Raw genomic sequence first — 13,825 nt, 5'->3', positions numbered from 1 at the left:
TTGTCTTATCTCATTTGCGTTTTGCATTGTTAAGTATACATTGGTAGCATAAACAGCTTATTACAGCAAGCCGGTTGTACAATTACTTCATGCTGCGTCCACAAACTCAATCATCCACGACATATGTATTGCATCGATAACTTTATTGGCCTTTTATAAATAGAGATGTTTTGTATGTGCCTGAAGGCCGCTTAATGGTTACAAAGACAGGACTAAACATGCAAACTCGACCCGTGTCACGGATGGGTGTCATGACGTCATCGTGACTAGTGTGTCATTCGCCAGCGGTCTCTGAGGTTGACCTGAATCTCCTGGCAAAGAGAGGGCGCGCAGGAAAGCAACGGGAAAGATAGATCTTTAGATCATGGAAAATAGCGATAATCAAAACATTGAAGTTTGTGTAGCAGCGTTCTTATACGTAATTGAAAACCATTAGTTTGCCAAAGCGACTAGCTAGCTTACGAGATAGCCAACTGCTAAATCAGCTAGCAAACACTTAAAAGTAAGGAATCGCGACGGCCTTGTCAACTTGGCTAGCTACTAGCTAGATATCAAGCTCGCTGTGTTAGCTAGCTGCATAGCTACACAGGCCTAACGTTTGCTTGAGGCTATACTCTACGAAAATTACAAGACATTACAAGAAGGTGAGTTGCGAAGTTTGTGTCAGTGCATGTAGTTTTTAGCATGCATAAAATACTGAACCTACATATATTGTAGCACAAGATGGATACAGGCGTTAGCTAGCTGGCTAATGCTACCAACAACTAGTAGCTAGCTAGCTAGCGAAAGTTAGCCATCCTGCTTCTTTTTTTTAAGGCTACCGTTCTTAACTTTGCAGCTAGCAAGCTTTCTAACAAAATCTTACACTTGTGCACATCAATTAACAACCACTTTGGCCAGCTAGCTAACTAATGTAAAGGTAATCGGCCAAATAATACTTAACTCGTTGGCCAACGACGTAACGGTGTAGCCTAACAAGCTACATCTTAACTGCCAAACACCAAACCGTGATGTAAACATTCGGGGCATGCTTGTGAATTTCGTGTACTTATTGTCCCATCATAATGCAGTGCACGGAAACCTGAAAAGGTGTTGCAACTGATTCGTGGATACGTGTATGTTGTTACCTTTTTCATTTAATTTCACATAATGAGCATACTCGGTGCATACGCATAGATTGTGTACTTCATAGTGGAGCGCGAGTAATGTTCTTTCCACAAGGACAACTTTCAGTATTCCTTGGCAAGCAATAGCCTTTGGGATGGCCCTGTCCCTATTTCACACATCATTCTATGTTGGCATTATCTTCAGGAATGAGTGATGACCTCTGTAGTGGTGGCAGACGGAGGAGGGAACGTTGTGGAGTATGTAACTGTGATTGAGGAGGAGCAGGTAAGAGTTTAACCGCCCTGTCCTTCTTTGTCAGTTGCTTTTTGTCATCCCTATAAGTCCTCTCAAAAAGTAAACATAACATGACCCCGCTCAGCTACTACGTTCTCAGCCGGGAACACCATGTACCGACCGCTGTTGTTCAAACCACCTTGCATTTCTCTATTGGCATTGTGGTGATGCTGAAGCATAAAAACATCTGTCTCTAACCTCCCCGCCAGAGTGAGACTCCTGGAGATGAGGGCCAGGAGGAGATGGTGGTGATGGAGGATGAGGAGGAGGTGGAACAGGAGGAAGCGGAACAGGAGGAGGCGGAACAGGAGGAGGCAGAGTGTCCTGCTGTCATCGTGGAGGAGGTGCCCAGCGCACAGGTGGAGCAGTGCTACGCTGCCCAGGTGCTGGTGTACGATGACGAGACCTACCTGATGCAGGGCGTGGCAGAGGAGCAGGAGGTGGTGACGGAGGTGGTGGAGACCGGTGAGTCTGGGTGGGAATACGGGCAGTGCAGCAGTGGTACAGACCGGTTTAGGAACAGACAGTATGGTATTATTGAAGATTGGATAGACTCGCGTTTGGACGATGATGAATATTAGCGGTTTGATTTGAAGGGTTATGTTTGTGATGGATCGATAGACGTGTGTGAGTGTTGTAAGGAGAGAAGCTGTAGTGCGTGAATCAAACTCCTGTTATGATTTCTACAACCTCAGACAGCTTTATTTGGTGGAGAAGCAGACCAGATGTATATAATGGTAATAATGAACAAATGCTGTCTATTACTGAGAAGTGTTTGACCAATGTCATACTGTACATAATATTAAGGGCTGTAGACACCCTGCCAAGCTTTGAGCTGTGTAATAAATAGAACAGACCAGAGTATTGTTCCCTCCAAGAACTAACCCCAACAAACTCAGTTATGTCCTCTAGTGGTGGATGTATACAAGTGCATGACCTTGAGCCCTCTACGGTTTGGTGTATAGAGACTGTAGAAAGCTGTAGAAAGACAAGGGGTGCATGAAGAGTGTGGGGTGCACAAGATGGTAGAGGAAACTATTTGGATTGTCATGTCAGGTAAGCAAACACCGAACGCTGTAACTTTCAATTTTTCTCACCTCTGGTATCCCTTCCTCTCCTCCCTCACCCTCTCCTCCCTCACCCTCTCCTCCCTCACCCTCTCCTCCCTCTGCAGTGGAAGTGTCCAGTCACGGGGACATGGTGTGTTTCGACAAAACCTTTGAGGCTGCCGAGGCTCTCCTGCACATGGAATCTCCGTCTGGTGTACTTCATGACCGTCACTCAGGTACTCATTTCCCTGTTCCTGTTCTTGTTGATGTGTTTAAAATGGGATGGCGTTTAGCAACTTTCGAGGTTCACTCATCCATTTCTGTTTATTAATCAGACTTTTGTTGTTTCTCTTTTTTTCCCTCCTGCCCTCTCACTCCCTGCCTTTGTCCTCCAGTAGAAGATGTGATGATGGAGACCGTGGTGGAGGTGTCTACAGAGTGTGAACCCATAGAGGAAGACACCTTCCCCATCCCCCCAGACTGTGAGCCTGCAGTCAAGAAGAAGAGAGGTACAGAGCTCAAAGCTGTATTTTTAACGTTCATTTTAGGATGTTTATGTACAGATGGTAGGATTGAACATCGGAGGGTTTTCAGCTAAGTTCTTCTGGGGGCTTTTTCGCTAGGGGGTGGAAGGAGGCCTAAGACTCACCAGCCTGCGTCCAACGGCTCCATCGACCTGGGGATAAGGAAGAGACCCAGAGAGGGGAAGGGTGCGTGCCTCTCTCACACACTGCACCTAGCACACCCTCACACTTGGACACAGGGTGGTCACACATTGGAGAAACATATGACTTGTGTTTATCAAACCCCAACAAACGGGTGCCTTCCCTCTAGTTGGACTTGTAGGACTAGGAATTGCACTGAATTTTGCCAAACAATAAAAATAAATCAGTTAATTATTTTTTTCCACCACCCCCTAACCCGGTGTCCTCCAGGCAACACAACGTACCTGTGGGAGTTTCTGCTGGACCTGCTCCAGGACAAGAACACGTGTCCCAGGTACATCAAGTGGATGCAGAGGGAGAAAGGCATCTTCAAGCTGGTGGACTCCAAGGCCGTGTCCAAGCTGTGGGGGAAGCACAAGAACAAGCCTGACATGAACTACGAGACCATGGGCCGGGCGCTCAGGTGAGGCAGGGGGAGTTGGAGGGGAGGTTGTCGTCTGGGGAGGTCAAAGACAAAACCGTATCAAGTGTTTTAAGATTGCTACTGAATATTTATTGTCCTTGTCTCCTCCCTCACCCACACTGAGACAGCCTGATAGACTTAACACATCTTGTTCCTTTTGAGTGTTTCTGGAGGTTACCAAGAGCAGTCGATGACTGGGGTATAAGCATTTGTAACAGGTGATCTAGAATGTTATGTGTTCTCGACTGTCTCCTGTGGCCAGATACTACTACCAGCGGGGCATCTTGGCCAAGGTGGAGGGCCAGCGGCTGGCCTACCAGTTCAAGGACATGCCCAAGAACATCCGGGTCATCGATGACGAGGAGGGGGAGGAGGGAGAGGAGGATGAGGGCATGGCCTCCGAGCACCAGCAGGCTGTCAACGCCCTCACCTCCGACACGGCCGCCATGCCCGTCCAGACTCAGCAGAGCTACGTCACCGTCATCCCCTCAGCAACGGGCTCCAGGTAAGGAGGATGGAGGAGAGGGATTAATTGTGTGGGCCGTGAGGCTAGAGTAAGGGGCTGTTTTTGGTTTTCTTCCTCTTTTCCAGTTCATCGTACTATCACGGATAAAGTTTAACACAGATCTCTTCTCTCTCTCTCTCCCTCCCCTCTACCTAATTGCCTCACTGTCAGTATATGTAGGACTCTTCGTGCCATGCCTGTTGTCATGACAAACTCTCTGGGCCAGGTGACGTTGAACACCTCACCCATCTTCACCAGTGCCGTCCAAGCACCCGTCACCGTTGGCAACGTGGGGGCTCCAACTAAACTCGTGATCCAGGCCATGCCCACCATGATGCCAGCAGGAACCAAGAGTGGAGACAAAATCACCATCATCACTATTCCCGCTAACCAGCTAGCCACGCTAATGCAGGCTAACTCCTCGGGCCAACTAACCCAGTTCATCCAGGCTAAATCAATAAGCCAGTTAGCGCAAGCTAAACCCACAATGCAGTTAACACAGGCAAGGCCACCAGCCACCCAGATTATACTGGCCAAAACTGCTGTGTCCCCTGCCCCTGCACAACCCCTGGCATTTCAGCCCCCGGCCCAAGTCCCTCCTGTAGCGAACCCTCAGCCCTCCCCTTCCACGGTCACCACCAACACCCCTGTGTCAGTGAGCCCATCCCCGGTACCCACCGCCCTCAAACAAAACCCTGTTTCATCCCAAACCACAGCATCCCTGGAATCTGACCTGCCCCCCTCTGCAGAGGACAGCCCGTCTCCCAAGCCCAGCGCTTCATCTTCAGCCCAGAACCAAGAGCCCCCGTCCTCCTGAGAGAGTCCCCCTCAGGATTATCTGCGGTTGGTGGAGGTCAGAGAGCTTCTGACTCTGGACACTGTGAAGATGAGCCCCTCTCACCATCACCAACCCAACCCCCATCTCCACCCCACTCCTCTGGCTGGAGCTGTCGGGATTCAGACCCTTAGAGAGGAACTCCTTTCTGGGTTGGACTTAGCTGAGAGTCCCCTACCTCGAGCTAGTCCTGGTCCACAACTGGAACTGATGGCACATCCTCCGCTCAGTTTGTCAGTCAGCAAACGACAACAGGAAGGAAGGAACGTTCTGCCTACACGCTTTAGAGCTCATGGAATCCTTAAAAAGATGGGCTGCCTTAGATTGTAAATTAAAAATCTTTTTTTGTAAACAAAAACATAATATAAAAAAAGCCTGACAAGATTTTGTGTAATGAAATGAAAAAAAAAAAAAAAAAAAAGAAAACAACTTTTTGATACTTTGCAGCAAGGCTATGTATGCATTTGAGGTTCAATGCAAAGAAGTTCTGTCTGTCATATAGTTTGAATCCTTGCTTTTCTTCCTAGGGGGCTCTGTTTCCCTGTCTAGTCTTCTTACTCTCACCCATTCCTCATAGCACTCTACCCTGTCACTTGTTCTATTCTTTTTTTTACCATAGGGGGAAAAAGGGAGTGAAAGGTTGTCCGTCTGTCAATATGGAACTAGATAAGTGTACTCCACGTTTGAAGTATATGCTATTTTCTTGTACTCTCAAAGTGAATTGAAGTAGATTTTACTGAAATATGTATTATAAAAAAACAAATATGAATGGAAGCCTCTTGGTTTGTGATTTACTCCTACTGTTAACTTAGTCCCTACCATCAGCATGAACATTGGCATGTCTAATAGTTTGGAATATCAAACTGACCAATTCCATTTGATAAGTGCTTGGACATTGCTCTTTTGGTTCTTTGGCTCTTAACAACTCCCCCTTGCATCCAAACTCTAGGTTTTATGACACATTATCATAAAGACAACACTGCCATATTACTGGTGATAAGACCACTAACAATACATACCATAATTATTTCACAAGATATAATTTGCACATCAATCAGCTTTATTTAATTTTCACATTCTGTCAATTTTTTATGTTTTTTATTTGGTTACTTGTGTCAGTCATGAAGACCCTGCTTTGTAGATGTTTTCCCTCCTTGCTTTTAGAATGGTCTGCAGTTCCTCATCCACCTCCGCCGGTCTGGTGCCTGGAGTGACATGGATTAGGAAGAATGGTATGAAGATGACACCAAACACATGTATCACAAACTACATCTGACATGTACTCAGCACATATATGGTATCAGGGATGCTCATGTGAACATGGTCAATTGGAACATACAGATGTGTTTTACTCAGCGCCCCCAAACACATATCTATACATTTACACACTTGGTTTTGATGGGACGTCCACTTCCATGTAGTCCCCCTTATTGTCTGAAGTTGGACAGGGGGGATCGGGTGGTGGAGTGGTTGGAGGCATGTTGCCACAAGTGGTCTGAATGTGGATCATAGGTGCCACTCTGGCATGGGGTACTGGCTTTGTTGCACGGTCCAACACAGGTGAAACCTCTGTTTAGACCACACACACAGTGTTTCAAGGGTCTGCTATCATGCTCTAAATTGTATAGTTGCTGTGGTGACTATTTGGATACATTTGAAAAATACTTTCTTACCAATTTTGTTGTCATAGACCTGGGGAATCACATAGGGATTGAGACGATATTTGGTCTCCTTCAGGAAGTGGTCAAGCACGTCCCTCAGCGAATGAACCTTCACCTGATACAACAGACAGACAGGTTGACAAACACTGAAGCATCAGATGTATTGTATTCATATGGGATGCACCTATACTGTATACTTCATTGTCTGGTTGTGTGGGTCTTTGGGTTGGTAGGTGTACGGGGGCAGGTATGTGACTCACTGGGGGGTCCAGCTCAATGACTAACATCCTGTCTATATGCAGCACCTTGTAGTTCTTGAATACTGTCCCACTGAAACAGAAAACATCCTTAGTCCTGTGTTCAAGATATTGATACAATGAACTATTAACATTTGGTGTTTCCATTTCAAATTCTCTTCTAAACTAAAGTGCATTGCCAAATGACACAAATGACAAGGTGCAATATATGCCTGGGAAACCAGGCATATAAAAAGGCCCATTATTTACTTAAGTTTTTGTCAGGAGCATTCCTTCCTGAAGGTGCCAACGAACAGACCAGTTTAGTGAGGGTCTGTACAATGTCATGATGCAGCTAATTCTGATTTGGTCCCTTTCACAGTCCAGGACAAAGTTGTTGATGTTGAAGCTCTGTGCTCATTGGTTGAGGGTCAGAGATCATACCGTAAGTCATTATGCCTTAAAGTCACAGCGTAGTTGGAAGTGGAGGGACGGATGATGATGTCCCCACGTTCTGGGTTCTCCGTTAGCATACGCTCCGCCTCCTGGCGGCTCACGTCAAACAAACACCTGGAGAAAGTTGACAAGAGGAAGCATGAAAGGCGGATGAGAAAGATGTCTATGAAGGTATGGTGAATAGAAAGATGGGAGGTGTAAACGAAGTATGGTGGGGGAGAGAATGGAGGAGGAAAAGGGAAAGATCAGGAGACAGGATTTGCGAGTTTTGTGGGAAAAAAATATTCCGTGTTGAATAACATCACAGAGATGCTTGCACCTACAAACCCACTTTCTCAAAGATCAGTTTAAACCAACAGATAAACTCACGTTGGGTTTGCAGCTGGGCTGTCTGTTTCTTGTGTGTTTCCCAGGAAGGGTGAGCAGGAGATGAAACTCCTGCTCAGGTCAGGTGGCGTTTGGGGGAAAAGTCTTTGTTTCTCATCGTACAGAACTTGCTTCAGTCTTTCAATCTGGCCTGGGAGCAGTTGTATTTTGCTTGGGATCTCTTTCTGTAAAACACATGCAGTTCTTGTCATGATCAGTAACATCCTTAATCATCCTCGATAACAAAGGTTGCACTGTGCTACATTGGTGCTGACTCTGTGAATGGGGGTCAACATTGTTTCGTCAGTAAATTTCTCCTCTTGTGACATGACTTGTGTTCAGCCTGCCTTTCTCAAACTAAATGACAGTGCATTATATACTATACTCACATATGCCACAGTCATGATGAAACCCCTCCACTCCTCTCCTTTGTCTGGGCATTCCATCTGCATGAAGACATAAACAATGACTCGATCCCGTCTATGGCACACTTTAACCATTTAACCAAGAAATAGTCAAATACATGTAATATATCATATTTACAATGTTTTATTTGTATTTGTAGGTACTTTTGACCTAAAATGTCCCCTGTTTCATAGCCTGGCTTATGTTAACTCTGCATCATACACTTACAAAGATTTGATACATTTGTTTGCCCAGGTCTGCTTTTGATTGTGTGACGCACTAAGGTACAAGGTTGTACTGCTGACCTTCAGCTGAACCTCCTCGTTGATGAGAGAGAGTGTGAAGATGGTCGGGGTCTTCACATAAAGAGAATGCATCTCCATGGCCTTCAGCATATGCAAATCCAGTTTCTCTGTATACTGAAAAGGCACAGTAGTGGTTAAATCAATATGGCTGTTGATTGTGGTTATCAAGTCCACAGTTCTAGGCTGTCTTACTGTGTCCTGTGTTTCGTCCATGTACAGGAAAATGGTGGATCCACGTAGTTCTCCATAGTACTTCTTAAAGTCCTAGGAGACCACAGAAAACAAAATGTTTAGTGCACATGCAATGAGCAATGCAGATCATATTCCATGGCATTGAATGATACAATACTCACTTGTCTTTGACACATAACTTTTTAGTGCACTTCACTTGACTCCCCTGTTTGATTGTCTTGTTTTCTATCTTTCTATTCTCATCTTTGATCTGCTCTATGGGCTTTCGCCGTCTCTCTATTTCTCTATTCTTTACCTTCTCTCCGGTGTATTTCTTCAGCAGAGCTCCAGAGTGGTAGAGTGGCAGAGCTGTGATGGTGGCCCTCCTCTTGGTGATCACCCTACGGGGCGCTGCCATGCTGCAACGCTGGCCCGGTCCGGTCTGGTTTGGCTCAGCTCGGTTCAGGTGAAGTAATCCAAGCTACCATATTTTGACTGTTTTCTCATATAGCAAATGTGCGTCTCGTTCCCCCCTGTCTGAGCTGGTCCCACTGAAAATAATAAGGAAGCAAAGTAATTTACTGTGGGTGAAAGTCCAGTATCAGTTCTTGGTTGCGTAGGCGCCCTTTTTACACACTCACTCTTGGTGATATCTCAATCAACTGTGTGTAGTAAATACTGTATATATAAGCCACACTGCATTCAATTTCTGTATTAGTTCCTGTGTTGGTACCCAATCTTGAAGTTCCACAATAGACATTTGACAGACTAAATGGAGAGTTACTGCATGGACACACTGAGACTCACCAGTATCCATGGTGACATAGCCAGTGTCTGCTCTGACTCGCTGACCTGAGAAGCAGACTGAACTATCGTCCATATCAAAGAGAGTTAGTTAGCTTTATTCAGCACCTCCATTCCATATCAGTGTCTTATATGAGAATTTGGTGATGAAGCTGCTGTGTATCACTCAGAAAGTATTAAATGAGGAAGCACTAGTGTCTCACCGGCTGGAACAAGTGCATTGGTAGAGAGGGTTGTGGTGGTTTTGCTTTATTGTAAAAACTATCAGGGATCTTAATGTACCGATCACTGTAATACGTTATAACTTGAAGTAACTACGGTACTGCTCAAACATTTTTTGTGTAGGTCAAAGCCAATTTTTTTTTGCCATTCTGTTCTTGGTCACACCCATGATTGCAATCAGGGTTTAAATATTAATACAATGGAATGAGGACATACTACACTTTTTTCAGTGTGGAATTTTTCAACTTTGTCTTTAATTTAAATATATATATTTTATTAATGTGTCTTGCTACATACACACTTTATTGTTGGTTTTCTGTAATCTATATCAACCTCGATAGTTCTGACTGTGGTGCTTAGTATTACTAAAAATAGTAGCTGTAATGCTTTCCTAAAAATAAATTTCACATACTTTCACTTGTCAGCTGCTACTTATGGTGCTACTCTCTGTAACGTCTAAACTGTTTCTACTCTATCATGACGTTTTTACCTTGCAGCACCTTATTTAGCTCTTAGATTTGATCAAAATGGATAACAAGTTATTATTGGAGCTAATGACTTGTGGCATTTGCATGGAAACCCTGACGGAGCCTCACCAGTATCCATGTGGACATAGCTACTGTCTGGCCTGCATGGCTGACATGAGGAGCAGAGGGGAGTACCGCTGTCCTGAGTGTCGAAAAGAGTTCCCAGCTAACAGCGATGTCATCAAGAACTACCGTCTGGCTAACATCGTTGATGCCTACCAGAGGCCTGGGTCTTCTCAGGTAATCTCTGATGCCAAACACATACACAAAGAGGCAGCCTTTGGTTATCCAGCCATTGAAGTCTGGGTTTATATGTAGTCTGCTGAACTAGGACTAAGTAGGCTTTTGCTAAATGGACAAATATTAGTTTTCTCCCCAGATACCTCCATTTCCAGGAAGTGGGACAGGCAACATTGTGACATGGCCACAGGTGTTTCTCATAATCCTAGCGAGCGCTACTTTCTGTGAGTAGTACAGTTATAGCATTTGCCTATACCAACAATACAGTGGTCAAATAAAGTACATTTAGAAAAACACATAACGATAACTACCCTCTCTCTACAGTTAAAGTGCTTAGCCTTTATAATACAGAAAATACAGAGCAGCTGGGATCGCAGGCAGAGCCGGACATCTGTCCTGCTGATCTGAGACACCAGGTATGTCTTCTCTCTTCCTATTCTACTATTCAATTACACACGCCTGTTCTTTTTTTCTCCTCGTAAAGTTACTCATTATTTAGACTCATCTAGGTATGGCCTACGTGTTTTATTTCTTTTTGGGTAATCTACCCTTTGTAGAATCTGAAGAAGGGAGGTGTCTCTGAGGTGGTCTGGTTCCTGGTGTCTTTTCCCTTCTGGTGTGTCTGGGTGATCCTCTACAGCCTGTATGGATTGCTGGTTTGGCTCATTTCATCGGTTTTCTCCATAATCTATTTTATTTTGGCAAACATCATATTCCAAGGCATTCTCCTACTGTGTGAAATTGTATACAATATATTCAATAACTTTGTCTATACTGTTGGTAGCATCTCTATACTCTATGGGATCGCTCTCATTATTCGTAGGGATTAACGGATAAATCTGTTCTTTAGTCTGTAATAGGCTTCAATAATGTCCTTTAATTGGGCACAATTTTACATTTCGTATGACTTAAAATGCTGTTTCCCATGGAAAATATTAACAAACCAAATAAACAATCACATCCATATGCAAGAGCACACAGTGTGATGTTTTCGTTCCTGTTCGTGTTTGTCCGTGTGTATTCTTTGTGTAAGCTAATATCTAATTGTGAGCTCTAGGTGTTATTTCTCTCAGCACTCATGTCTGACCCCTGTAGCACTGGTCTGAGCAGCATTGCTTCTCTGTTTAATCCTGCCATCCATCAGTCTGGGGGGGAGGATGGGCGAGGGCGCCCCCTACTGAGAGAGGACAAACATCACCCTCCATCACAGGGACCTTAATGATGGCCCCCGACAGGAGTGGTAACAGACGAGCCCCTGGGGTACCAGTGGAAAGATGAGCTGTAGCACTGATGGGCCTCGTTTAGTTCTATGTGTGTGTAGTGTTATCTACTTACAGAAACAAAGAGAGACTGCACGCATTGTACTGATTGGTCATTTATTTTGAAACCAACAAAGTGACTGAGTTATGTCTTCACAAAATAACAGCATTACTTTATTTAGCTCGATGCTGGTTCTCTGTGGTCATAGTCAGAGAACACAGCAGTGCATGCTTTTTTTTTTACTATAATAAATACATAAAGACAATACCATACTGCAGTGAGTGATGACTTTTATCACAATGATGATACTAGTGAGTGACTTTTTCTTCTCTCCATCTTAGCTGTAGCAGCATGGCTTCCCTGCAGACCATAAGAAAATAATCAGTGCAGTGTTTCTGTAACTTCATGTTAAAACAGAGTAGTTTGGGCAAGTATGAAAAACGGATGTAGCATTAGCTAGGTTTTGTTGTAAGAGACTGTGCTAAAGGTAAGCACATTGACAGGACTGACCAGGCAGGCTATGGCTGAGGTTAGTTGGCAGGTCGGAGCGAGATGTCAAGCTGAGGTTTGAGAGTCTCCAGGCTTCGGTTTGGCAGGAACTGTGATTTTCAGAATAGAAACTGCTTGGGAAATCACCTGGAAAATAATTTTCATAAATTTCATATCAGACCAATGTTTGGAATTCTGTCTGTTCTTGCATTTAGCACTCAGTTCCTCTCCCTCTCTCCTGCTCTTCTTGCTATCCTATCCCTCGTTTCCAGGCTTTCCCTGTTGTTTTTGCTATAATTGGTGACATGATGAAATGCTGAAAGTATGCAGGCAAGTATGTGTTCTTCCACCACTAATAGATTATGTGATGAAACACTGGAGGTGTAAGCAGGCCTGTAATGAGAGTGTGAGGAAGATGGAATGTCGGGTGGCGACAGAGTGCATGCTGGGTAAAGAGAGGAGCCTCGAGGTTGGAGGTGGGTTACACACTGGGAAGGTTGTTAAACCCAGACTAACAGTAACATATCACCAATGAGTTTATATATTTTTCAAGCAATGCTACAAAAACAACAAGCAAACAAATACACACGCTACCTTTGACACTTTTGCTTGCGTTTGAACCAGTTCCCAGAATACCAGTAATAGAGTAGGAGTTAGAAGAGAAGCTGTTACCTGTGGTAACTGACACTGAGGGGGTCAAAGATTAGAAGATGTTTGGAAAGAGAGTGAAGAGTGTCAAAATAGGTAGAGTAGAAGGGCACTTACTGTACCTATTTCACAAGAAAGAGGATGAAGTTGAACTTTATCTCTTATTATCCTGAAAAGAGACAAGGAAATAACCAATAGAATTCTTATCATGATATGTAGGCTATTGTAGCATTTATCAACACCCACCCACACAGACACACCTGTTGATGGAGCTAACGCTGGGTACTCTGTCATGGTCACACACCCGCTCCAGGAGCAGTCTCTCTCTGATCTCCCGCGCGAACATGGCAGGATGCCTCTGCTTCAGCCCGATGATCTTTTCCACCACCTTGGGGGTTGCCACCTTGGGCTTGGAGCCCCCTATCACCCTTGGCCTGGTGCTACCCGTCTCATGGAACCTGAGTAAAGGGAGTTTACGCAGCTGTGGTGGTTATGCACAGTGCTCAACATAATCTGATAACAATTTATGTGAGTTATTTTCACCTGGATAATATCTTGCTGACGCAGCCGTGACTGACGCGCAGCAGGCGGGATATTTCGCACGGACGAACACCCTGGTGCGCCATATCCACGATGCGCTTTCTGGCTAATTGTGGTAACGGTCGTCCGTTAACAAACACCCCACCCAGCTGGTTCACCCCACCGTGCCCTGGGCATTGGAGACATTTATGGATCAACTTTATGCACGTTCCGTTTGTTGCACAGCGCTTGCCACACAGACTCTCTAGACCACACACACTTTAATATTATTGTAGAAAATGTTTCGCTAATATAATCTAGCGAAGTAGGATACATCAATAGATCATTGGCAAGAACACTTCTACTTACTTTGCATGTTGAGTGGTACTTTGCCGCAGCGTATCTCCATCACAAAAGTAAATCCAAATGTTTCAAATATTGTATTTAATTGTTGGAAGAATAGTAATTTGCTTTAATCTATAGACTAGCCTATATAATCTACTTCAAGTGTGGGAACTGACTAAAGGAATAACAAAGAAATGTTGAGATCAGCCTACATGAAAGGTGCAGTTCAAATACAGATGCTCAAAGGTGGGAT

The 13,825-nt window shown here is 44.5% G+C and overlaps 4 protein-coding genes across 6 annotated transcripts; 2 read left to right on the top strand and 2 right to left on the bottom strand.

Annotated features, from left to right (window-relative positions):
* Window positions 1-227: 227 nt before the first annotated feature.
* On the top strand, window positions 228-5,687 carry elf2a (E74-like factor 2a (ets domain transcription factor)). Of its 3 annotated transcripts, XM_062476295.1 has the most exons (11): window positions 228-644; window positions 1,071-1,115; window positions 1,312-1,392; window positions 1,611-1,670; window positions 1,701-1,866; window positions 2,576-2,686; window positions 2,846-2,959; window positions 3,074-3,160; window positions 3,386-3,578; window positions 3,841-4,083; window positions 4,255-5,687. In XM_062476295.1, the coding sequence occupies exons 3-11, from the start codon at window positions 1,321-1,323 to the stop codon at window positions 4,898-4,900; spliced, it is 1,692 nt and encodes a 563-aa protein (XP_062332279.1). In that variant the 5' UTR covers window positions 228-644; window positions 1,071-1,115; window positions 1,312-1,320; the 3' UTR covers window positions 4,901-5,687. The 3 variants fall into 3 exon arrangements, with proteins under 3 accessions (XP_062332279.1, XP_062332280.1, XP_062332278.1); XM_062476296.1 differs by lacking the exon at window positions 1,071-1,115 and having other exon boundaries at window positions 2,849-2,959; XM_062476294.1 differs by lacking the exon at window positions 1,071-1,115 and having other exon boundaries at window positions 229-644.
* A 268-nt stretch (window positions 5,688-5,955) lies between these two features.
* On the bottom strand, window positions 5,956-9,070 carry LOC134032344 (signal-transducing adaptor protein 1-like). Its single transcript, XM_062476297.1, has 10 exons — window positions 8,835-9,070; window positions 8,540-8,611; window positions 8,348-8,461; window positions 8,027-8,083; window positions 7,641-7,822; window positions 7,260-7,385; window positions 6,840-6,909; window positions 6,592-6,694; window positions 6,308-6,487; window positions 5,956-6,123 (listed from the first exon to the last, which is right to left on the bottom strand). Exons 1-10 carry the CDS (start codon window positions 8,934-8,936, stop codon window positions 6,038-6,040), a joined length of 1,092 nt encoding a protein of 363 aa, XP_062332281.1. The 5' UTR covers window positions 8,937-9,070; the 3' UTR covers window positions 5,956-6,037.
* Window positions 9,071-9,868: 798 nt separating this feature from the next.
* Window positions 9,869-11,279, top strand: LOC134032450 (bifunctional apoptosis regulator-like). Its single transcript, XM_062476419.1, has 4 exons — window positions 9,869-10,311; window positions 10,439-10,535; window positions 10,636-10,727; window positions 10,869-11,279. The coding sequence occupies exons 1-4, from the start codon at window positions 10,072-10,074 to the stop codon at window positions 11,139-11,141; spliced, it is 702 nt and encodes a 233-aa protein (XP_062332403.1). The 5' UTR covers window positions 9,869-10,071; the 3' UTR covers window positions 11,142-11,279.
* Window positions 11,280-12,126: 847 nt separating this feature from the next.
* LOC134032866 (paired box protein Pax-5-like) lies at window positions 12,127-13,636 on the bottom strand. Its single transcript, XM_062476924.1, has 6 exons — window positions 13,597-13,636; window positions 13,252-13,417; window positions 12,969-13,166; window positions 12,816-12,877; window positions 12,655-12,765; window positions 12,127-12,191 (listed from the first exon to the last, which is right to left on the bottom strand). Exons 1-6 carry the CDS (start codon window positions 13,634-13,636, stop codon window positions 12,127-12,129), a joined length of 642 nt encoding a protein of 213 aa, XP_062332908.1.
* Window positions 13,637-13,825: the final 189 nt, after the last annotated feature.

Source organism: Osmerus eperlanus, chromosome 13 (genome assembly GCF_963692335.1).
Source record: "Osmerus eperlanus chromosome 13, fOsmEpe2.1, whole genome shotgun sequence".
NCBI lineage: Eukaryota > Metazoa > Chordata > Actinopteri > Osmeriformes > Osmeridae > Osmerus > Osmerus eperlanus.
The sequence above is the reverse complement of the archived record's forward strand: the minus strand, read 5'-3'. Positions and strand labels throughout refer to the sequence as shown.